Genomic DNA, 23,439 nt, shown 5'->3' with positions numbered 1-23,439 from the left:
ACCGTGCTGCTGCCCCTGGAGTCCCTGCGGCTGCGTCAAGCCTCCACCAGTCGACTGAGCAGACGTAGGCGGCAGCATCGTGGCGCCTGGACCAGACTGCTCGGCCAGCAATTGCCGTTGCAACTGTTGAGCCTGGTAATGAGCCACCGCCATCAGCTCCGAGGAATCCATGCCCATCGAGGCGGCGGCAGCAGCGGCGGCGGCGGCAGCGGCAGCTACATGACCCAACTGCGGATGCTGCTCCGGATGATGATGGCCCGCTGCTACCGTCGTTGCTGCCGGCAAACCGGGCTGACAGGTCAGCCCCGGCAGCATGCCGACGTGCGACGACAATCTGCCAACCGTGGGACCGGCTGCGGAGGCCAAATAGGCGGCGGCAGTGGGGAGGCTAGGATTCTCGCCCCGCTAGGGAGCCACGTTCTTGGGCCTGCGCCCCCGTCGCCCCCTGGTGGGGGGGCGCGGGGACTCCTGGCCTCACTGGCTCACTGCGGGGCTCTTCTTGTCTTGCTGTTGTTGACTGGCGTCTTGCGTTCCCTGAACACCTGCAGCTGCACCCGCTTGACCTCCTTGCACTCCCTGAAAGAGTACGAATGTGAAACGTAACCTTAAAGGTGTTGACACGTTACGAATTATAGTACAACATTTTGTAATGTTCAAGTAGTATTCGCTAGAATCAATACCTTGTCGTTAAATTTATTTCTAAGTTAAGATCTATTTGTCTTAACTTTTTGCTGAGCCAAGTGTCTTCAATATTGATTTTTCCAACGTGAGTCAAATAAGTGATTCTTTCGAGACATTAAATCCAGAAGTGCCGAGTTTCAAAATCAGTTAGCTAATGAATGCTTGCATTGATGTGGTAAGTTCCGAGGGAATGTACATCATCATTGTATGCGCGCAATTGTCTGATGTGTCAGTTTGGTTGCAGTAAGTTACCTGACTGCCAGGACCACCCTGTGGTGGACCAGGACCGCGATCTGGCGGCCAGGAATTGCCCGGTGTCGGTTCCGAGTGGAACTGATGAGGATGGGGCGGTGGACCACCAGATGCGTCGTGACTATGAGGATCCAGATTGTTTGCAGCGTCATATTGCGTGTTCTCCAACCTTGTGATTAACCGTTCGTCTTCGTCTCCAAACTCACCTCCCATCAAAGATGGTTCTCCAACGACCATCACATCCTGGAAGGAACCTCTAATTAGTGCCCGTTTCCTCGCAACGTTGCGCGATCGGCGCGACCGGCTGAGTAAACTAGTTGATGTATCTACCTGCGACGCTAAGGAAAAATTTGGCCCTGGGGAACGTTTTTTACTGGGTGCGGGTGGAGCGTTGTTACCCGGTCCTGAGGTACTACCCTTTCGCTTTCTTCTTTTGCTAGCTGGTCGCTGCGATTCTGAATAGTAAGAGACATGTCGTAAACACAAGCGCTTGCGCGCACTCAATGGCCATGTTTGGCCACGTGTGTAGCTACACACTGATAAACTTAAGAGCACTACCCAGTTGTGGACCTTTCTCATTATCAAAGGTCTCTGACACGAACAAGCACAAACATGCATCGATAGACAAACAGGTATGTAGACATATGTCAGGTCTGCTTCTATCTTTCTCTCCAGCTACTTATGCTTCGCACTCTCGAGCGATCTTTACAGAGAAACACGCTTGGCATGGTAGTACTTAGTGCTTCGCGCGCGCTTGGTTCCACGGTTTTATTGGCCTTACAGGAATATCGAGAGGAAAAGGTGAATACACTCGAATTATCACACACAAAATCATAAAACAAGAAACACGAAACGCAATGACGATAAACACGATCAAAATGGGCAATAAAGGAACAGATATTAAAATCCATAGTATATAACGCAAAGCAATCGAGTAGTTACGGAACTGCCATCTACCGACATGTATTTGCAGAATAAAACATTGATATCACAATAATGCTTAATATCATTATCTCTTTTATTATTATTTGTTAACAAGACAGATGACGTAAGATGTGGATTTAATTGAGAACAAAATCTTTAAGAATCACACTCAACGGGGAGAAACCGACGGAACCAAGCAATCGCGACAAAGCTACAAAGGAAACCGGATAATAGTGCGTATGGCAAAAACCAATTTCACTAGTTGTCGGTCAGAATCAGCCGACTGTTTGGCTTCACTGGCTGGTGCTTCTCATGTAAAGCAACTGTTCGTCTACCTCTCTTACCCGGCGGGGCAACTATCCTCTGCCATTTCTGGAACAAGGTAGTCTTCAGACAATCACGAGGTGACAAAGCATACGCCTTATGCCTCGACATGAGTTCCTGCATTGGTTCCAAGATCACGCACAGCTGTAAAAAAATCGCCATTATGTACAAAATAAATCCCTGCTAAGAAGATGGTTTTCAATATTTTAATATTTAATACAAATCATATAAAATAACTTCTTTATTTTTCAACATTGAGAGAAAATTGATTCCACATAAAGCTTTCGTTAAAATAAAGTGTTTTGTAATATTATATACTTGACATTAATAATTTACAGTATATAAATCTTTGACCAAAAACATTGTTACTTTGTGCAATGAATGTAAAATAGATGAGCTGACATTCAAAGAACGACTCAAGTACCGAAGACAGCGCGTCATTAATCAATCGAAGCTCGCTTTCGTCATCGGCAAGGAGAAATTATTCGAAACACGGATGTGTTTCACGCGTTTCCGATCGTGTGTACCGGTCCGACAATAGAGACGAGGACTTTCCCGCGACGTAACAATCGACGGGCTTTTCAACCGGCTCGAGACGATACACGACGGTATGCGCGGGCGCCCCGGTGAAAGCGCTTCCGAGAGCGGAAAGAAGGTGGATCGTAACCCGGATAGTCGCGGATACTTTCGAGAAGGCAGACATACGCCGTGTCCCGAGATAGCTCGATTTAACCCCGCGCTGACACACCTTCTTGCTGTAACAATTATTGTGCCCGCAATTGATTACTATCGATATAATTTCTTTTTTAGATCGATAATAAATTATTCTTCTCTCGCGCTCTCCTTGGTGCTCTGTTTGGTTTCGGTACATACGATGACTAGCACAATCACGCGCGTTCACGCACTAAATTTGGGAAAATCGTACAAGTTTTTTTGTTTTAAATTTACAAAGCGTAAATATTTTAGAAAATTTTTAAATTATTTATTAAAATCGTAAAAGAAGCGACTTGATTTGTATCTATTCTTCGTAATTTGATTGCTGTGTTAATAATTTTCTGTCATGTAAAAACATTTAATGCGTGTAAAAAATTTGAAAATTTTATTTGAAATGCTAAATTAAGATAGCATTTGCATTGTGGAGAATACGTACTCTAAGGTAGTTAAGGGTAGCGTTAGACATGCCCTGCCTGGTGATGTTTTTGGTGAGCTGCTCCATCATCGCCGGGTCCTGCTGTATGCTGACAAGCGCATTTTTCGGTATCATTTCCCGATGCGCCCTCACCGACATGTGCCACGACTTTATCCTCATGAGGTCATCGAAGGTGAACTCCAATACTAACCTGCCCTCCGTTAACACCTAAAACGAGTTTCGGGTAACAATATCTGCCTCGTCTATTTCAAGAGTGCTTGATTCCGCGCGTCACCATCGAGAGTTCGTAGAACATAAGCTAGGAAATAGTTTTTGCAGGAATTGCGGAGATCCAATTAAATTTTGATCCCTTTTTACCTTTGTGATAAATTTTTTTAATAAAGAAAAAAAATCGATTTTTCTAATTGTGTCACATTGGAATACGACGCATATGACAATTTTCATAACGACGTGACGTACGTTATAATGAATATTTCGGATTATACGTTTATTTTAAATTACAATTTTTTGCCATTCTCTTTTCCAATTTACTTTATTCATTTTAATTACTTTGGCTCAATAATTATGCAGTAAAAATATCGATAATCAGATGTGTAATAAGTTTTACTGTTCGTACCTTGGTGAACATCGGCTTTCCGTACTGTGTGACCTGCGTGCACTGATCACAGTCCAAAGTTATGCTGGTGTTATGAAACGACTCTTTCTGATTCTTCAGTGTGTAATAAAGTTCCGTCACTCCGCCGTCAAATATCGAGCGGAAGTACCTTGGTATTAACGTCCTTCCTATCGCTGAAAGGATAAGCGTGGAAACGATTAGAAATAAATTCAACGAATGCGAGAAAGACGGGGGCGATGATTAAGATTGACAGCTCGATCGATCTTGTTTCTGTGTTAAATATTGTAGAGATTAAGGTCAGAGTAAATAAATAATTCATAAAATATTAATTATCAAGCGATTATCTCATTCGCACGATTTATCAGTAGCTTGACTTGTAGACGATTCCGCAAAAAAAAAAAAAAAAAAAAAAACAACTCTGTCTGATCCGGAATGCTAAAGACAAACATGTCTTCCTATACAATTGCTTCTTTTATGAAATTAACACTTTGTTTTCAAAATTTCGAATTTATTAATAAAATAAGAAGCGTTTTTTTTTTCCTTTTTAATTGCAAAATGCATTTAGCATTAGCGCGCCTGTTCGGACGCGTCTTACTGCACGGGCGGGCCTGTCGTTTATACCCGGATAACGACGACATGCATCCGCACGACATGTAATCACGTTGTCGTCGTATATTCTCGCGACGGTGCGAGAACAGACATTAAAATCCACCAACTGCAAAATTGCCGCGCGGTGGCACGTCATTATTTAGAACAGAGGCGGTGCCCGACGAACACGCCGACGATTAAGTATCGGTGACAACGGATCGCGATATCGCTAGGCTGTAAGAAATTATCTCGCGCTGGCAGAAACGAGTGCATTAACGCAGATAACGAAAGCTGATATCGGAGTAATCCATTCAAGAAACGTCACGTTGCTTTCCAAAAAGATATTTTCTTTGCAACTCAATTCCCCTGCTCTCCTTTCACCAAGTTTTATCAATTAAAAATGCGTCGCTTTCACTGCATTATTTGTAGGGACATATTGTTCGAACAATCGGACATTGTTGTGCCGAAAGAAATTCTGCAATTTTTCAGATGCAGATATTTTAGAAGATTTTGATAGACAAGTAAAATAACACGGCGTTGTTAAACGTCAAACAATTCGTCTTATCTCATATATTTTATCGTTTTATTTCTGATGCATGATAATTGGTCTTTTGTTGTGCGTAACACATTTTTAAAGCTTTTCCCGAATCCGTGTCACCGTTAAGTGAGAAGTTGCGAAAGAATAATCAGCAATACTTACAGTATCGTTTCGGTCCATCCTCTAAGCAGAAGTGGAGGGTGAGCGTGGCGTCCTCCTCGAAGAATTCGTTCGCGAAGGACTCCCACCAAAGGTTGTCACTCTCCTGAATAAAACAGAAAAACAGAAAACGTGAGTTTGCATCGCATCCTGCAAATTTCATCCGCGGCACGTGTATCCCGCCATCGTCGCCGATTATCGTCGCGTCGACTTATCTCGCGAGTCGGAAACGGTGGGGGAGGGGGGGGGGGAGCAGCGAAGGGCTGAAGAGGTTAGGCAGAGGATAGAAGTGATATGATATAGCGGAATGAAAAGGAGAGAAGAGAATGAAGAGGTGGTGCTCCTCCCCCCTCCAAAGGAACACACGAAGGGCGCGGAAAAGGCAGAGGAGAGATGAGAGAAAGAGAGGAAGGGAGAGAGAAAGAGAGAGTACCTGTATCTCCGCGCTGAATAACGCATGACTGTCTGGCTTGAAATTATAGCATTCCCTCCCAGTCGTAGGAACTACCCCTTGACTCTGTTCACCACGCTTTCATTCAATTATGCAGCATCCCCCCGCGCTTCCTCCCGCCTAGGTCCACCTACCCCAAACCCCGCGGGCGTTCCTCTTATTATTATTTTCCCGCGTGTGGCTCTCGGTCTCCCGTCGGTTTTTCTTGCGCGCGAAAAACCGCTGTCATCGCTGCCACTCGCAAGGATCGCGATGCGAAAGACCGCGAATTGCTTCGCTCGCGACCGCGATCGTTCACTCGCGAGTCTCGAGTGACGAGGATTCTTTGGTTGCGCGATTCTAGTGTTGTATGTGATCTGACAGCTGGGCGTAACGTGGAAAAGTGACATTTTTGTATTTGTTGCGCAACATAATCTGATAACAGTTAATTAAATTTTTAATAAAATAATGTATAAGAAAATTCTTCGGTAATATTACTCTACAGATTTACATTTCGAAGTGCACTGAAATATGATGAATTAAAGAGAAACATTCCATAATTTTATTTTTTTTTTTTTATATGATAAAATATGCAAAACTTGAGGAGGAAAAAAATAGATAATTTAAACGCTTACTGATTCGTTATTCCCAATAATGTTACATCATTGAATTATTAAATTATTATTAAATATTTAATAATGTTACGTTATCTCTAATAATGTTACATTATCATTTCGCACGAATTATCATTTTGCACAGAACTATGTTTATCTTGTATCTTCTTTTTCCATTATAGTGCTTATTTTTATAATTAATTATATTAAAAGATTTAATATTAAAAGATTTTTGCCGACAAATGCAAAAATAACTGAAGTCCATTTTAGACAGACAGAATTCGAGATAAAATTCTACTTATAATTTTATATGCTTTGTTAAAAAGCATGTTAAAAAGTTAGATAAAAAAATATTTTTAAAAAATCAGAATACATACATGTATAAAATAAATATCAACGGTATAATTTTGTATGTATGTATTTCAATTTTTATTACGTAAAATTATAAATAAATTTTTACCTCGTATCTCTCGCGAATTATAGATTGTCTAAATAGTCCGTAACGCATTCCGAAATACTTACATATTCCGATTGTTTTCTGAGTATTTACTTTCATTACAAAAGACTCATTGTCGGAACAACAATTACTGTGTTTGCCGTTATAATTTATTATGAGCTTCCGCCGCCGCACTTGTCAATAGGTACCTTTTAATATTGCATCGAGAGGTAAATTCAGCTTTAGCGTAACGATAGAATTGTGCAGCCACATTTGACATTAAGGCAAACAATTAAATAAACATTTTTCTTTGCGCATTAAAAGCAGCATTATTTTGATCGGTTTGAAAGTATATAAATAAGACGCGAAACCGAGTCGCAAGAATAAGAATATCGTCCACAAAGCCGGGACGAGTGCACTACTCATGTCAAATCCACATAGACAATCGGTTTCCGGGGCGGGCACCGACATCACATTCGCGAAGATTTATTTCGGACGTAAGCTGCACCGTGCCAAATCAAGCAAACTGTTACCACTCCCGCGCAAATTGATATTTCTGGCAAGCGCGGCCCCGGACGGCGGGAGGCCGAGATAGAGCGGGAGGGAAAAGTCGTCGAAACAGTGACACGATAAGTGTGACCGAACGAGCGAGAAGACGTTGCTCGACAAATAGGCGATATTCAATAATACGAAAAGCGGGCGAGGGAGAAAAATGCCTGTCGCCGAAGCGCGAACCGTGTACTACGAGACCATATATTTCGGGAAGTCATTCGAGAGCGACGCGACGAGAAATCAGCGCTTGCGCATGCATAATGTGCATTACGTGCTCTGTCATGAATCTAATGTGAGTGACAAGTATTTCGATATATCGTGTGATCTATTCCGACGTACGTGTAACATGCGTAATGTTGGTATAAGCCCAATTTTTGAATTACTCCGCATAAATTTGCATCTTGAATGTGTTTTGTGTCAAAACTTGGTTGCATACAATCCATATTTGCCGGATGCAACAATGTGCAAATATTTTCAACAACACACCGGATGATCGCTCGCGAGAACTCTCTAGGAAGATAAGCTCCGTGGAGCATTTAATCAATGTTTTCTTGTTTCATGTTAATCTTGTCAGTGAATAAGAATCGAATTTGTCTCGAATTAACTTCGAGCTTGTCGCGCGAGTGAAAAATCGAGGAAGTTTTATGAGTCACATAATTAACGCCTTTCAGTTAGTCTCGCGATTCTCAAAACTGCCGAATGTCGCGGAAGTTTAACGTTTGTCATACATATTTCAGTAGGGTAATTAACTGCTCGTTAATCATTCGGTCTTCCGGCCGACACAATATGAATTTAATAGTTTTCTTAATATACCGACGTCACGTCAGTACTTATATATTTTTTAGCATTCTAAACACAGCGTCACGTTATCGAATGTTCGCAGATCGATTGTCAAAATTTTTAGCAACGAAATAAAATGTGTAGAATGTGTAGTACTTCGTACTCCCGATTTAGCGAAATTGATTAACAACTTCAAAATAACAATACGAGAACAATTCGCAGCTACACACAGGCTATACACAGCGCACTGTGCAATGCCTGAAAAATTTATTTAGAAAATACACTAAATACTTTTCAAGATTTCTGTTACATTCTGCTTTTTATAAATACGCATGAAAATTCTCATACGCAGTTGCGTAATAAGTTAACAATAATTTTTATCTATTTATATATTTTATTAAGATGCCTATTTCATTAAGATGTCCTGCAAATACGAAGAATGTTATATCCTTTTATGTTATTGACTTACGAAACCTTTTGTCAGGAAAGAATATATACCTACTTGTTAACACATTGACTGACAGTGACGGCTTATAACTATGATAAAGTTCATGTTGTGACACGACGGCTGCACGCGAGTGAATTTTTAATTCGCGCTAGTCATGTTAAATTGTTTTACTTGCGCTCTAACATGGCCTTCTGTATTTCAGAGCTGAAAAACGAAGTAACTTTAATAATTTTAATAATTATCTTTCTATCATTCGCATTTCTTATCTATTTCTTAAAAAAGCTATAAAATAAGTGAGTAAATAGTAAACCTACATACGGCTATACTGCTATTGTTCAATTTCGTTTTATTTTATATTTTTTAAACATAAAAATTATCAAAAAATGCAAAATTTAATTCAATAGCATTTTTCGAATATTCTTATAACGCTAGTTCAAGAGTTATGCAATCAATAAGCGAATAACATACATGCGAAATAATACTATTTTTGCAATTCTGTTCTAATTCGATTCGCCATATTGGCTATTCTATTGTATTTTATACATATTCTATCCGATAATTCTCTCATCTTGAACAAAACCACCATTCCGACGGTACGCAAGAAATTCGTATTCGCGTCGTTCTCGCTATGGACTGTCGAAATTCAATATTATTCCCGCAATAAAAATTGGCTCTCCCCAGCATAAACCGCGCGAGTGACAAGGAAATAACAAAAAGCGACATTCGCACATACATACACATCGTATACTTTCATTCACCCAAGTTAATAACAGTGAAAATTGCGATGATCGCGGTGCAACGTACGAGAAGTGCGATGAGCATAGCGCTCGAATCCACGCTCGCAAAAACCGTCCATAAAAAGGTAATACGTGCTTTCAGTATTAAAATATTAACAAAATGTACAGAATTCTTTGTAATATGCATTTTTGATTTTTCTAAAGTTCTATCACTCCACGATTCGCCGCTGTAAATCTGGCCAAGGAAAAATTTGCTGTCTTCAATATTTTTCAGCAAGTTTCCGATTATCCTGCGCGCCGTACAATTTAATAAGCTCAATAATTTGATAACAAAACGTAAATTAAGCTTCTACACGCGACGTGCTTTTATTCATTAAAATGAACTGCTATATTAGCGCACTGCAGTATCCGTAATATCACGCTCAAAGGGGCCGACGAAGATTTCATAATCGTCGAGTAAGGAAAAAGGGCGCGGACATAAATCGGCGGCGTGATTTTCGCGCGTCCCCGGCGCGCGCGTTTTTCGGCGGCCGTATTAGCGTCAGAATTAAATTCAATTTGTCCGAGGCAGAGCCGCGGACGGAAAGAAGCAAAGGTCCACGGTCGAGTTGAGTCGCCCTGTCCGTTCGGACGCTCAACGTATGTAATAACCGGGTGGCGGCGCGTTTACACCGGGCTCAGCCCGGCTCGGCCCGGCGTGGCCGCCAAAAAATGCTCGGCGTCGAGTCTCCCTGAATTCCAGTCCGATTCCGGCATACCGGCAGCGACGAGAAAGAATCCGATGTAATTCCACGGCGCTACCAGGTAGCGCGACACGATGTGGCGTTACCCCGAGGACGCGACGGCGGCGGCGGCGGCAGCGGCGTCTCGACGTCGACGCCGTATTTTAAACCCGCCGCCGGCGCTCGCGACGAATAAATTTCTTTCCATCGATTCGGCCGCGTCGACCGCTCTCGAGACTGCCCGCGACCGATGCGTCTTTGCGCCCTTTATCCCAAGGACTACCAAAATTCTAGCCCTTGTCCCCGAATTCTTCACTATTCCCATTTCGTACTAAATATATGGCTGTTGCACACGACTATCTGATTTTCATCTTACACTGACGCGAAAAACTCCAATACTTGTGTTAGACTTGGAGCGAGACGCGAAAAGAATGATCTATCTAGCGTTAAATATGCAGAGAGAAACACGGATTTCGATATTTTTCTTCGCAAAAAAGATGTTAGTGCTTGCCGTGATTTTTCAAGGAAAATCAATATAATTATTGGATATAATTTCAAAGGATTTTCACTTTAATTTCAAAGGATTCTACAAGTACGCAAAAATATATGAGTTTGCGTTGTGATTGCACGAAGTATAGTATTCAAAAATAAATTCATATTTAATCGATAATAAAACTATAATACGGTTCATTTAGCCGAAAATATAATTCAATGATCTAATTTATTTTTACGTAATATCGTTTAATCGATGCGTTTCTATAATCGCGAATGAACACACAGAGGATACTCCCGCTTATTCGCGACAGTGAAGTCCAAACAGAGCGGAATTATACCGGTTTCAATTCTTAATTTTTTCAACTCGCTCCTCGCGAATCGATCGGCAAAATCCGCCTTTTTCATCCCATCCGTCCATTCTTCACTTTTGTGATTTTTCGCGCGTCCCGACTGGCAGCGCGGACTATACGCCGGGGTTGCCGTCGGCTCTTCGCCGAGACTGTACCACCCCACTGTTGTTAGGGGGGTGTGGGGAGACTAGGGGTGGTATATGATCGTGTATATACGCCGCCGCGAAAGTATTGTCGGCGCGCTCCACCTCTCGATTTTCTCGCGAAAATCCTTTTCGCATTGAAGTCCGTGGGCTAGGTGGACGCGCGCTATATCAAAAATTCGCAAAAATTCCGCGCCGCATGACCACCATTTTTGAGAAATTTCGGACACGCGGTTCGCTGGCAGATAGATTCGATGGGATTTCTCTCTAGCGCGACAAGCCCGGACAAAACTCTTCCGGCCGATCGGAGTATATACGGCCAGGGGCGGCGGCGCGAGGGACGAACGTGAGGGGGGGAAGAACGAGGGGATGGGGGGTACAATATGGGTTATCGAGGGGGCCCCACCCCCAGGGGAGAGCAGGGGCCCTCATTTTATTACCCAGGCTCCCATGACGGTTCTCAACCTTGGCCGAACTTGATTCTCTCTCATACGCGCGATGCTAGTTCGCGCGTTTCGTCGGGCGAAAGTTTTGCGTAAACATCCGCGCAGGACCGCCCTGCTGCACTCATCCGCGGTCTCGTCAGGTCGAAGAGGTACCGAATCAGCGCACACATGCACGTGTGCGTATACGTTTTACATCCTTGGACATGGGTGTGTGCATGCGGGCTCGCGAGCGCGTCAGCGGAAGAACAACAGCGACAATATTTGCTTCTATTTTTATCCCGCGCGAGAGTACAGTAGCACGAGCGAGCGAGCGAACGAGCGAGCGAGCGCAACGTGACGGATGTGCGCGATGGAAAATGTGAAAAGTGTTCGATAACCGTGTAACGGGAGGCTTTTGCATTCGATAACGTCATCTCGCGCAACGACGTCACCGCGCCGACACCCGCGCGCGCGCGCGCGCGCGCCCGCTCGCTCGCTCGTTCGTTCACTCTCTCCCCCGAGGTCTCAAGTTCGCTCGCGGAAAAAACCAATTTTTCGCAGAAATTCGCCATTTCTACAGAACATTTCGCCAACGCTATATTATGTCGTGTGCGATGCATTAATATATCAATGCTGCTTATTATTTCGCACGGTTATACAGGACGATTCAGGCAAGTTTCAGAGACAAATTGTTTGATGAGCCAATTTTCCTTCGAAAGAAACTCGTCAGAAAGATTTCCTCTAATTTAAGAGAAGAAATAAATTAGAAAAGTCTGTGTTTCGGATCATTTTTTGTCACCTTTGAGATATTTTATTTAAGATGTATTCGCTGAGAAATTGAATGTTGAAAGGTGATGTTAAAATATTGAAAACTCATCACAAACGATGACTTTCTTCGATATTTTTACTAATAAAATCCGAGTTCGCCAAATCTGTCTATAGAAAGCTCTCTTTCTCTCTCTCTCTCTCTCTCGATAAGTTTGAAATATATTGTACATATTATTTACAAGCAGCATCCGTTTCCTTGTCATCCATCTGTATAAATATATTCTGTATGAATTTTCATTCCCAATCGTATATTTCGTGAAAATCCAAATTAATTTCTCTCCGCTTCCTCGTTAAAAGTTACTTGTTCAAAAATAATTATTTCCGCGTGATATATTAACAAACATAATTGTTTCAAAAATTTAATATAAATCAAGATGCACTATAAATTTGACGGCCGCGTCAAATGTAGGAAGACCCGAGTCACGTAAAATAAAGATAAATTCAACTGGTCGATCTTCGTCAGAAACTCGCGTGAAAGTTCAAAGAATTGCACTTTATAAATTATTAATAAGTTAATAATAAATAAAACGCTGTCCCAGCGACATTTCTTACGCTGTCTTATCGTAATTGTGAAATTATCGTGTCCGCATGACAATGAGATACGCGAACGTCGCGAATACAAAAAGAGGGGGCAAAAAAGAGCGCGTTAGCAAAAGAAATGCGTGCGTGTGTAGAATAGTACAGCAAGCGTGTAGGAAATACGCGGAGGGTAAATGAGGCGCCATCAGTCACAGTCAAAATGCTCCGCGTCATAGTCGGGAGTGGATCTCTCTCGCGTACGTCAAAGTCCAGCGATGGAAATTAATGCACTTTCTTTCGCTGAGTAACGAGTGCCGAAACGGAATGTCCGCGATCACGTGAGAAAAAAATCTCTGCCCTCTCTCTTTCCCTCTCTCGTTCAAAACAACCGCGATACATTTCGCGAAAAGATTTGTGATAAGACCGTGCGTAAAAATATTGTTAGCTTGTCGTCAAAAACGAAAAGTCATTACAAAGGATAACACGACGCTTCTCAAACATTATTTAGCACCATATTTCCTACAGAATCAGAAACAAAAATATTGTACAATACTTTAATATTTTCCTGCTTTCCTTTCATTGTTTTCCTCAAATATTGGTGAATCAATTTTAAATCCATTTTATTTTCCTCTTTTCTGAATACATATTTATACGTTATTGGTATTTTTTTATTTTACGTCTACATACTATGTGTAAAATACGTTAAATATGATTTTACGTTAAAACATGTGATATTAAATCATTTCTCCATTATTTATATTTTATTAATTTCTTGTAAAGTATGTAGAAAAATTGAGAGAAACTTTGTCCGCGAAATTATTAAATACAAATATGTCGATATTCCGAAGAAAGTATAATCGCGCGAATATCTTCATGATATTCGCGGCAATATCAATACGTGATATCGTTATGCAGGTTCTGCGATAGAATGCCATTTATTTGTGCCTTCTTCTTTTATCGTATCTATCTCGTAACTTATTTTTAACAAATTTGTGCGCAGACACGCATGTTTCAGATGTTTTAGATTACTCGCACTGATCGTTCCGACTCCGAAATATAAATCATATATGGAATACGCAAAATCCCGGAATTCGCGACCTTAATTTTAAAGACAGACTCTCTGGCCTGGAAGCGGAAAGAAGAAGTCGATTACATAAGCAGATATAAAACATTTTTCACGTTTGAATAACGCAGAATTTCGTTCGCGCAGATCGCTATCGCTCCAAGATACTGATATATCGTAACGAATATATTACGGTTAATAGTAAGGAGATTAGTTCCGTGGCGCGGAATTTACGGGCGGTCGGAAACATACATAAATATCTTGGATGGCTTCATTAATTCAACGTGACATAAAAAATGCGCGTATTATCACGATCAGGCCGTGTATCGCGCCGATAAAACCCCGTGCAAAGAGTTACATAGAGAAAATGCATAATCTGCTGAGAAACTCGTTTCCATATCGGCGGCGAACCGGTTAACAAACTTCTTCTTCTTCTTGGACCGTTAATTACCGTTCGGCGTACACGAATATGCTTGGCCTTCTCCGAGTGTATCGGAACTCGTTTAAACGTTCGCATTGTACACGGCGGAGTTTCGTCTTTCGTCCCGCGGCTATAGTCATCATCGCCGGTTTTTGTAACGCGTCTTCCTTACACGCAGCACCTCTCACTTTTTCCCTCTTCCTCTTTCTCACTCTTTTCATTTTTGCCCATCGCTCCGCTCGTCGCTCGTATCATTCCCGAGATGCGCGCGAGGTAATACGTTCCTATTTCTTCTTTATTATTTTCTCTTCTCTTTTTGCCTCCCCCGCCATTCGCTTTTATTTACGTTTATCGCCTCCAGCTTCACGTAAAGCAGCGTCCAAGATCGCGGCCACGCCGAATATATGTCCGTCGCTCTCTCGCTTCGTCCTGATTTCCCGATTAATTAGGCCATAGCTAATTGATATTCGTAGCAAAGTTCAGATCATCATCTATAGACAAAGCCAGACCGACGTCTTTGCCGTGTCGAAGGACCATTTATATCATATGATCCTAGGCGACGTATGCGACGACAGCTCTCGCGTATGGTTTATCGGGAAAGGCGGCACGTCGCGCCGCGAAGAGAAGAGGCTGCCACTTCCGAGAAAGTATCGAGGTGAAAGCACGTGGAGTTCCATACCGTTCGGTTCGATTCCAGGACGCGAGCGAGCGGAGAGCACCCGAAAATCGTTCTTTATTTTTAGCCGTTGTCGGAAGCTCCTTTCGATGTGCCCTTCCGTCCATTAAGACCCTATCGGCTTCATTATTACACATTCTTCGCGTAATACTTATTTCGAAACTACGTAACTAACTCCGCCGCAACGAGCGATGAGCAGAGGAACAAAAAAACCAGTGAATTCTCTCGTGAAAAATTGTATAAAGAGGACGATTGCCGCCTACGCGTTCTATTCATTTGGAGATTCCTTTCATTTCTCAAAGACATCACTACAAATAAAACATTTGAAACATTTTGTATTACACGATACATCTATACCGTGACGTTATTCTCGCTCGCAATTTTTTGAATAAGTATGTTGCACTATATTATCGAAATCTAGCGGTATTATAAATTTACAGCAAACAATAGTTGCTTTAACGCGTATTCAAAATATGAAATTCGTAGCAGCGAGCAGTTACGTACCGACGTTGTACGTTCAGACATCGAAATAATTACTTCGCCTCCCAATTTCCCGGAGCCTTCCTATTAAGTCATTATGCGCATTCACAGTCCCGGCTTCCGGCTGCATCCCCAGCCATTAAATCTTTTTCTCAGTTCCTGAGATAAAATCGATGTAATATACATCTCGAGGTCGGTCTTATCGTAGAGATAGTGTTTCTTATTGAACCCGAAGTACCACGATGCATCCGAAGTATCCTTAGTAAATCGTTACACCGCTTTGAGGCTTCGTTCCATTCGTTGAGATTCCGCTCCGATTTTATTATTAGACACTCTTGCCCACTTTGAAACTTGGCCCGTTCCGGAGTTCCATTCCGCCTCTTAATGCAATCTAACGAATTTGCGCGCGAAATTAGCCTCCATATTCACTCCGACTTCTGTGTGAGATTTTTTTTCCCTCCCCGACCGAAACATTATTCAAAGCTAATTCTATCGCCGCAGTCCACTCGCCATTTCGCGCTCCACGCATCCCGCCGTAATACGCGTTAATTCTGGTTGCTTCGAACATTGCTTGTCGTCAACTACGGACCCACGCTTCGCGGTGATGCCACATTCTATCGGATTGTACTATAAGCTTCTTTCAAGCTTAGATCCCGTCGATTCGAAGCAGCGCATTCGGAAATCGATTTAGCTCTAACCGGTACAGACGAATAGATGCGGGACGAGGACGGAAGACAGAGAAACTGGATCTCCCTCTTACGCGCTATCGCATTTGTCCAGAAGAATGGACTCATCCATCTCGATTCAAATTTCGTCGATCTCGTGTGCTCACTTCTTTTGCGTGCGGATCGCGTGCAGAAAGTCTCTCGAGTTTCTCGCGAACAACCATCTCATTGTTATTGATCTAGATAATCAAATGTCCGCGGATCGGCCCGAGTTAATCGTCGATGTCATTCGTTCGCGGCGGTCTGCTAAATTAACGTAGACTCGTCGCACCGCGAAAACGAACGGAGGAATATGAATATGAATTCCTGGGCGCGTTCTCGCCACACCGAGTCGTAAAAGCGGTCGTCGTTCCGTCGCTGACTAGTCGCTGCTTCTTCCTATGCGCGCCAGAGCTCGGTCCTTTCCCTCGTTTTGTTCCTCGCCAGCTTCCTCGCTCTCTCTTTCTATCTCTATCTCCCTTCTTCCTCCCCCTGTTTCTCTCTCGCCCCGCCTCATCTTCGTCTAGGTAACTCCCGGCGTAGGCAGAACTACGCCAAACTTTGTAGTATAACGGTACACTTAGCAGCTCCCGGACCGTCTCTCACTCGCTCTTTCGCAGCGTCAACCGCAGCATAAAGATCCACCGCGGATAGTATTCCGGCGCGATCGTTAGTAATCCTCTTACGCATCGAAATTAATATTTCCTAGCTGCCGCCGACCGGCGATCGCCGATAACATCTAAAAATAACGACGAGCGCTCGTATAATTGTAATTATAGTTTTGGTCATTATTATTAACATCATATCATTAGTACTATATAATATTTATAATATTATGATTATTATTAATATATCGCGCGCAGCATTCGGCGCCGAGGTCAATGCGGCCGGATTAGAGCGAGGTGTTGAATCGGATCAACGTCGAACTGGTCTCGCGAGCGATTCGAGGCGAATTGTCAATGATTCATTGACACTTTGTGCGGCGCTGCTTGAAATAATACACAAAATTTTACCTGCGATTGCACGACGCACTGATTAATCACGCGGCATGAATATATCGAACAGCCGTGAAATGACACATTTTGGTGCAAGTTGAACGAGCTGGGCAACACAACTTATTTATGATCATCTGGCAAGTTAGATGTTGCATCTTTCAGCCAGTACAAGTTCTCTCATTTAATAGAACACAACTTCCAATTCCTCGCTTTTCTAAGTTCTCTTGTTTTCCGAAACGACAGAAATGTCATTCAATCTTTTATTCCCCTCTGTCGTTGCTCGTGTTCCGTTTTCTACTTTTATTTAATAGATCTCCCGCTAAGCAGTATTATAACGTATATAATTAATAGTACGGAATAATTAGAATCTATCCCTTATCTTCATTTATTCACCTCCTCCTTCTTAACTTCCCCGTTTTTTCTTTACCTTCCACATCAATCATTTCTAGATATTTATTCAAGGAACCAGCCGGCTAAACTGCGTGCATTTAATCACTGACCTGATTTTCGTACAATCAACCATCACTGGAAAGGCGATTATGTATTATTCACCATGTCTGCGAATACATACATACAATGCATTATTATTATTCCGCCCGTCAAATATTTGAATCGACCTCATTCTTTCGGATTAGATTTTAATCGCGATTTTAATCGATCGGTTCTTCGTTATTACAACATCTCTCCGTTTGCATCGTTATTAATTAATTATATACTATTACTTAAAATTAAAGGGCGATCAACGGTAGCCTGACTTCGGACATTCTTTTACGTGTAAGACGCTTTGTGGCGGCGCTAGCCAGCCTGACGGAAGTGGCGGAAGAAACGGCGGTGAACCTTGCAAACGCATGCTGACAACGCACGAGATGCGACGATAGCGCGAGGAAAGATGATTTATGACCGTAGGACACGCCATGTCGTTCGCTAAACTTCGCGAACGGGTGCGCGGGTGTGTGTACGCGCGTGTTCACGTACGCAGGGGAGTAGAAAGTGGACGAAAAACACGAAGAGCGGGAAGAGACAAGGCAGAGCAGAAAGTAGAATAGAGTAGAATTTATTTTGTGTAAGAGAGAGAAAGGGGAGGCGGGAGAAAAGGAGAGAGAAGAAGAGGGAGAGAGAGAGGAAGGAGAGAAAGAGAGAGAGGGAGAGAAAGAGAGAGAGGGAGAGAAAGAGAGAGAGGGAGAGAAAGAGAGAGAGAGAAAGAGAGATCTGGAGAGCAGTAAGCCCTCTCAGAGCACTATACATGATATATGAATATACAGAACGGATAGTAAATATAAAGAAAAACCTACAAAGAAAAAGAAAAAAAAGGAGGTAAAAGTAGATAACAATATGTACGTTACAAGAAAGTAATATAAAATGAAAAGTACTGACTTGTGACCGAATAGAGAGCTAAAAATACAGAACTATATTCAGTTGCATACAAGAATAATATAGTTATAGTCATAATTTATCGTGATTTAATCACAGCAACTAAATCGAAATCAATATTGTTCAAACACACATATGCACTCGTTTATAAATCTAGAATCTAAACAAAAATTTGCTGACAAACTGAGCTATCTACTAGTGGATATAAAATTGTATTTTTAATGGATATCAAGTGGACATTCCTTAAAGGGAAATTATCTAGCTTAATGATTAAAACGTTTAATTCCGAATATCGAAAAAAAAGACGGAAAATTTATCGAATTCAATATTTCTTTAGAAAAATTTGACTTTGTTCGGATTAGCCACAGAAAATTGAACTCAATTGATTTTGGAATTTGTATATATGTATGTGTATGTGCGTGTGTGCGGAGATATACATAAGTGAACGATCGAGAGGAAACGAACGGGGGAGAGGGAAAGGTAAAGCGATGCCAAAGCGAATCCACCACGGTTCGGCAGGGTTGTAACGTTGAAATTTGGATCGCTGCCTTACGAGGTTCCACGCCTCGTTAGCTCAGACGACTTTATGCGACCGCGTTTAAAAGCGCGCCATGTACACGCACCTGTCTGTACGTGCAGGTTAAAACGCACGGGAATCACGGGCATGGTCATTACAACTGCAGTTTATGAGGCGCTCATTGAGATCGCGTGTTGGATCAAACGAAAAGCCCGCGACATTTCCGAGAGAAATTCACATATATTTCTTTCTCTGACTTTATACGTTTGCTGGGGGGAGAAAAAAAAACGTTCTTTGTTTCGGAACTTTGCGTTGTATTTAATTGTAAAATACTTGTTTAAATGTAGGTTTTGTTAAAATCCTTTTTTTTTTCCGACAAAATTTGCCAAGTCCTCGAAATTAATACGATATATCGACCGATTCGCTGGCAATTTTTCCGACAGACGAGTTCAACCGCAGCCGTAGGTCAATGGTTTACAATTAAACACGTTTACTGCAGAAGTGGTCGGTATCGTCGGACGGTTCGGGCAAAGAGATTGCACGGGACTCGCAATCTTTGCCGATGGTTTTGCGGCTTAATGACGCCTCGGTTACACTGCCGCGATGAAAAGCTTTTTTACGCTCCTCATTCGGAGTCGCCGGCGGCGCGATTCATAAAATAAAACTGGAGCCACGCAAGTGTCCGGTCGGCTTATCGAAATGCGCCGCGACATTAAAAGGCGGCGTAAATACGCGCGGTGCAAGCAAGCGTGTTTAACTCTCTTTGCGCTCATTTCAGCCTTTATAACGACACGCCGTAATTTCACCGAGAAGCGCCGCTTTCACGCGTACACTAATATCCCGATGGCATATGTGAATTTTTTAACAAAGAATTTATTTCGTTTTAATCTATCGGCGCACACGATTTTGTTCCGCTTGTTGAACACGCGCAAACGTTGTCGAATCCATTGATCGTGTAATCTTTTTGCGATAAAACCGCCGTTTGTTTGTCGTTCCAGCAAAATGTCAAACAAAAGATATATTTCTCTTTATAAGAAAAAGAAAGAAGAAACACACAATTTTTTAAAAAGCAGTGTGCTTCTTGTTCAAAAGAATCATCTACAGCTTGTTTTATTTTACGAATACAAACATTGATAAATGGATAAATTTATTAATAATTCCAGAGTGACTAAAAAAAAAAAAATAATAAAATTGTCTCAAGTAATAATTTAAATAAAACACTACTTTTATATTAATCCTCGAGCAATATAGCGCTTATCGTGTTTTCATTGAAATAGTGCCTACGCGATGTAAAGGCGATGAGTCCGTTTTTCTCATGCTATTCTTAGCGAAAAACCGACGAGTCATTTACGGTCAGCAGTTTAACGCAAATTCGGGTCATCGCGGGAGATCCACAAGCACGCAGAATATACAGCCTGACTATGCATAAGTAAAAGCAATTGCAATACGCCAGTTCGATTCTGACCTTTTCTTTCTCCCCTCGCAGCCGATCGATGCGGTTCACATGTATACATGCGTACATATTGATATATACGCTCTCCCATATATGCTTGTGCTGCGAAATATAATTCGCACACGCCCAGTCCCCTGTGCGCCGCGCGCGAGAATGACCAAAGAGAGAGAGAAGCAGAATTTCCCGAATATAGAGCTCTCTGTGCGCTCGCCGAGATGATTGTTGTGGTGTACGAAAACGGTTTCAGGGGAAAAAAATGTCTCCTTTCATTACAAAGTGCGGTCTCGCGGGTAGTTTTTAAACACGGTCCGAACGAAGCTGACTTATGCATTCACGATTGCGAAAAACGCAGCGAGCAAACATGTCGAGAAAGATATGTTGGAGATTTTGAAAAACTCTTTTGTCCCTCCTCCTTTCGTACACACGATTTATAGGATACTTTTTAAAACGGACATGATTTTAGATAACACTGGAAAAGCGACAAAAATTGTTAACTCGATGAAAATCCGTTCTCAGATTTGTTTCAATTATCTTGATGAAATAATATCTATTTGTAATGATAAAAGTATAACTTGAAGGAGTAAGAAACGCGAGAGCGTAAAAGAAATCGCGCGAGTATTCGTCGCGAAAAATCTGCTCGAAAACTTCTCGGACAAGAGCTAAGCACGTGGAAAAGTTTTTCCGTGTTGGCACGTGTACAATCTCGGAGCGTTGACAGCTCGCCGCCGCTTCGCCTCTCCTCGCTCCTCTTACGCGACGTTAACGACAGAAACCGAAGAATTTATTCGGGCCGTTTATCGGGACCTCCCAGGAAAGAAGACCGGTTGTCCATCCTTGCGGCTCGAAGATTAATGAACGCTGTACTAGGAGCGCGGAGGCTCATTAGAACGCATTAACCTCAGGCACTTTCCTCTTTTTTTTTTCTTTGCATTACTCAATCCTAATGACATATTGACCACTACTCTACAAAATCAATCTTTAAAAGGAATACGGCGACTGCTCTACTTGTCGCAAATTGCACATCCTTGGAGGATTAATCTTCGGTGTGCGAGCGTTTTATGAATGTATGCAGATGGCATACATGAAAAAACTACTCGAAACTAAGTATTAAAAACCAATGCAAAATTTCATTTTAATATTCTTCGTTTTATTAAAGATACGAAGATACAGAAAATAATTTTTACTCGAAAAACTTCTATTTAAAACTGTCATAACGTCGCGTATAAAATTTTTATAATCATATAAAATATTTGATATTTTTAATTCCATTTTTATTATATAATAGCTTCAATGAAATGCTTTTGTTATTACATCCGCGCGCGCTTCCGATTATCATAATCATAATTTATTCCCGAATACTCGTAAAAATCACTACGATATGCGATATCACGATAATATAAACGTAGTTTTCTGTTATAGAGCCCTGATTAAGCGTCAGCAGTCCGAAATCGACCCGACGAATAGAACATGTGCGCGAACAATAATGCGTTCCCCGGATCATATCTTATCGCTATTATCGTGAATCTCTCAGAAGAGGCAGGTTTATTTGCCGACAGTGTATGGCCCAGATAATTTTATAATGTAGAAAAGCCAAACGGATACATATAATTTCCCATATGACATATCATATTTTAAATGGAAGCATTTTCCATCTTGTGTAAACAAGTTATCATTCACTATGTGCATTGATAAAGAATTAAACCGTAATCAAATCAGCACGTTATACTGTTCTAATATATTAATTTTTTCGTGCATACACTTTTTTTATGTAAATTCGAACTATAAATGTAAAATATTTTCCAATTTTTATCTCTTAAAATATTCTTTATTACAAATAAAATTAAATATATGTGTAAAAATATTATCTCTCTAATTGTATTATTTGTAGTCAGTAACTTAAAAAGTTATCAATTAAAGCACCTAAAAGCATGATTCAAAATCAAAAGGCATTTTTTATAGAATATTAAATATTATTTAAATAATGCTCAGTATATAATAACAAGACTTTTATAAAAATTTCATGAAACAGAATAACTTTACAATTGAAATTTGTTTAGAATATACAATATTAATATCAAATAAACATGATTTAGAACTTTTGTGTCTTTTGTATAGAAACACAAAGCATTGATAACTTTACAATTACCTGAACCTTTGGTGTGCGTAACTCAAATGGAAGGAACAAATGAAAATTGCGAGCAGTTTTGGCAAACGCAATTAAACAAAACGACATACAATAACCTTTATCAAAATAACGATATCTCGAATTGCGATAAACAGCGTGTTCGATTAAGCATGTCGTAAATTTCGTGGCGCTGACCGTTTCGGTATTAAAATTTTTTTTTAACGTTTCAAAGGGACATTTATTTTCTTGATTTTATCAAATAAAGAGATATTTCCTTTGTTTACACAATATTGAAAAATTGGCAAAACCATTGTATAATAATTTGTAGTATAAAAGAAATATATATGTTCAGGCGAGTGATAAGAGCTCGTGTTAAAAACAATGTATTTCGCATAATCAAGTCTCGCGTCTGTTATCCACCTGGTTTCGTTCGATTTTTTCTCTGTCATTAGACACGCGTCAAGTCAACAATCAAGATTCAAAACAGGCACACGTTCTCGTGGAGTAATCACTCACATTATCAAACCAATTTACTATTAATGTCAAATCGATGTAAAATACCAAATTATGCAAGATAATGTAAATAAACACATTATCCTACATTTTTCTAAAATAAATTTAAATCGAAAATGGTTAAAAGCTCATTATATATTTCCTACACGAAATATATCGAACGTTAATATTACAAAGTTCGTTAATAATTAAAGTTACATTAATATTTTTTAAAACATACAAACTTATGTATGTGCTCCTCGTAAATGGTAGTTTTTAATAATTATACATCATCAAATGCTGACGAAAAATTCGGTCCACGAGTTTAAGACAAATAATCCCATCATTGCATATACAAATTAGATTAACGTTTCAGAGAAATAATGTGATTTGCTGTACTTTCGAAATTTCTCCTAAAAAAGGACGATTAA

At 41.0% G+C, this 23,439-nt stretch overlaps 1 protein-coding gene across 12 annotated transcripts in view; it reads right to left on the bottom strand.

The window, feature by feature from the left end:
* Nucleotides 1–254: 254 nt before the first annotated feature.
* Nucleotides 255–23,439, bottom strand: part of Chi (LIM domain-binding protein 2 Chi) — a 144,169-nt gene continuing 120,984 nt past the window's right edge. For 9 of the 12 annotated variants that reach the window (XR_010889619.1, XR_010889620.1, XR_010889621.1 and 6 more), the window contains 7 exons: nt 5,236–5,338; nt 3,948–4,120; nt 3,332–3,538; nt 2,193–2,325; nt 1,264–1,388; nt 681–1,176; nt 255–576 (listed from right to left, as the gene is read on the bottom strand). Coding sequence is in view for 2 of the 12 variants with exons in the window: in XM_067352857.1 (XP_067208958.1) it covers nt 475–576; nt 934–1,176; nt 1,264–1,388; nt 2,193–2,325; nt 3,332–3,538; nt 3,948–4,120; nt 5,236–5,338 (1,086 nt within the window). In the remaining 10 variants the exon portion in view is untranslated. The remainder of the gene's footprint in view (nt 577–680; nt 1,177–1,263; nt 1,389–2,192; nt 2,326–3,331; nt 3,539–3,947; nt 4,121–5,235; nt 5,339–23,439) is intronic. The other 3 variants (XR_010889618.1, XM_067352857.1, XM_067352858.1) reach the window with 3 other exon arrangements.

Source organism: Linepithema humile, chromosome 4 (genome assembly GCF_040581485.1).
Source record: "Linepithema humile isolate Giens D197 chromosome 4, Lhum_UNIL_v1.0, whole genome shotgun sequence".
Classification (NCBI taxonomy): domain Eukaryota; kingdom Metazoa; phylum Arthropoda; class Insecta; order Hymenoptera; family Formicidae; genus Linepithema; species Linepithema humile.
The sequence above is the reverse complement of the archived record's forward strand: the minus strand, read 5'-3'. Positions and strand labels throughout refer to the sequence as shown.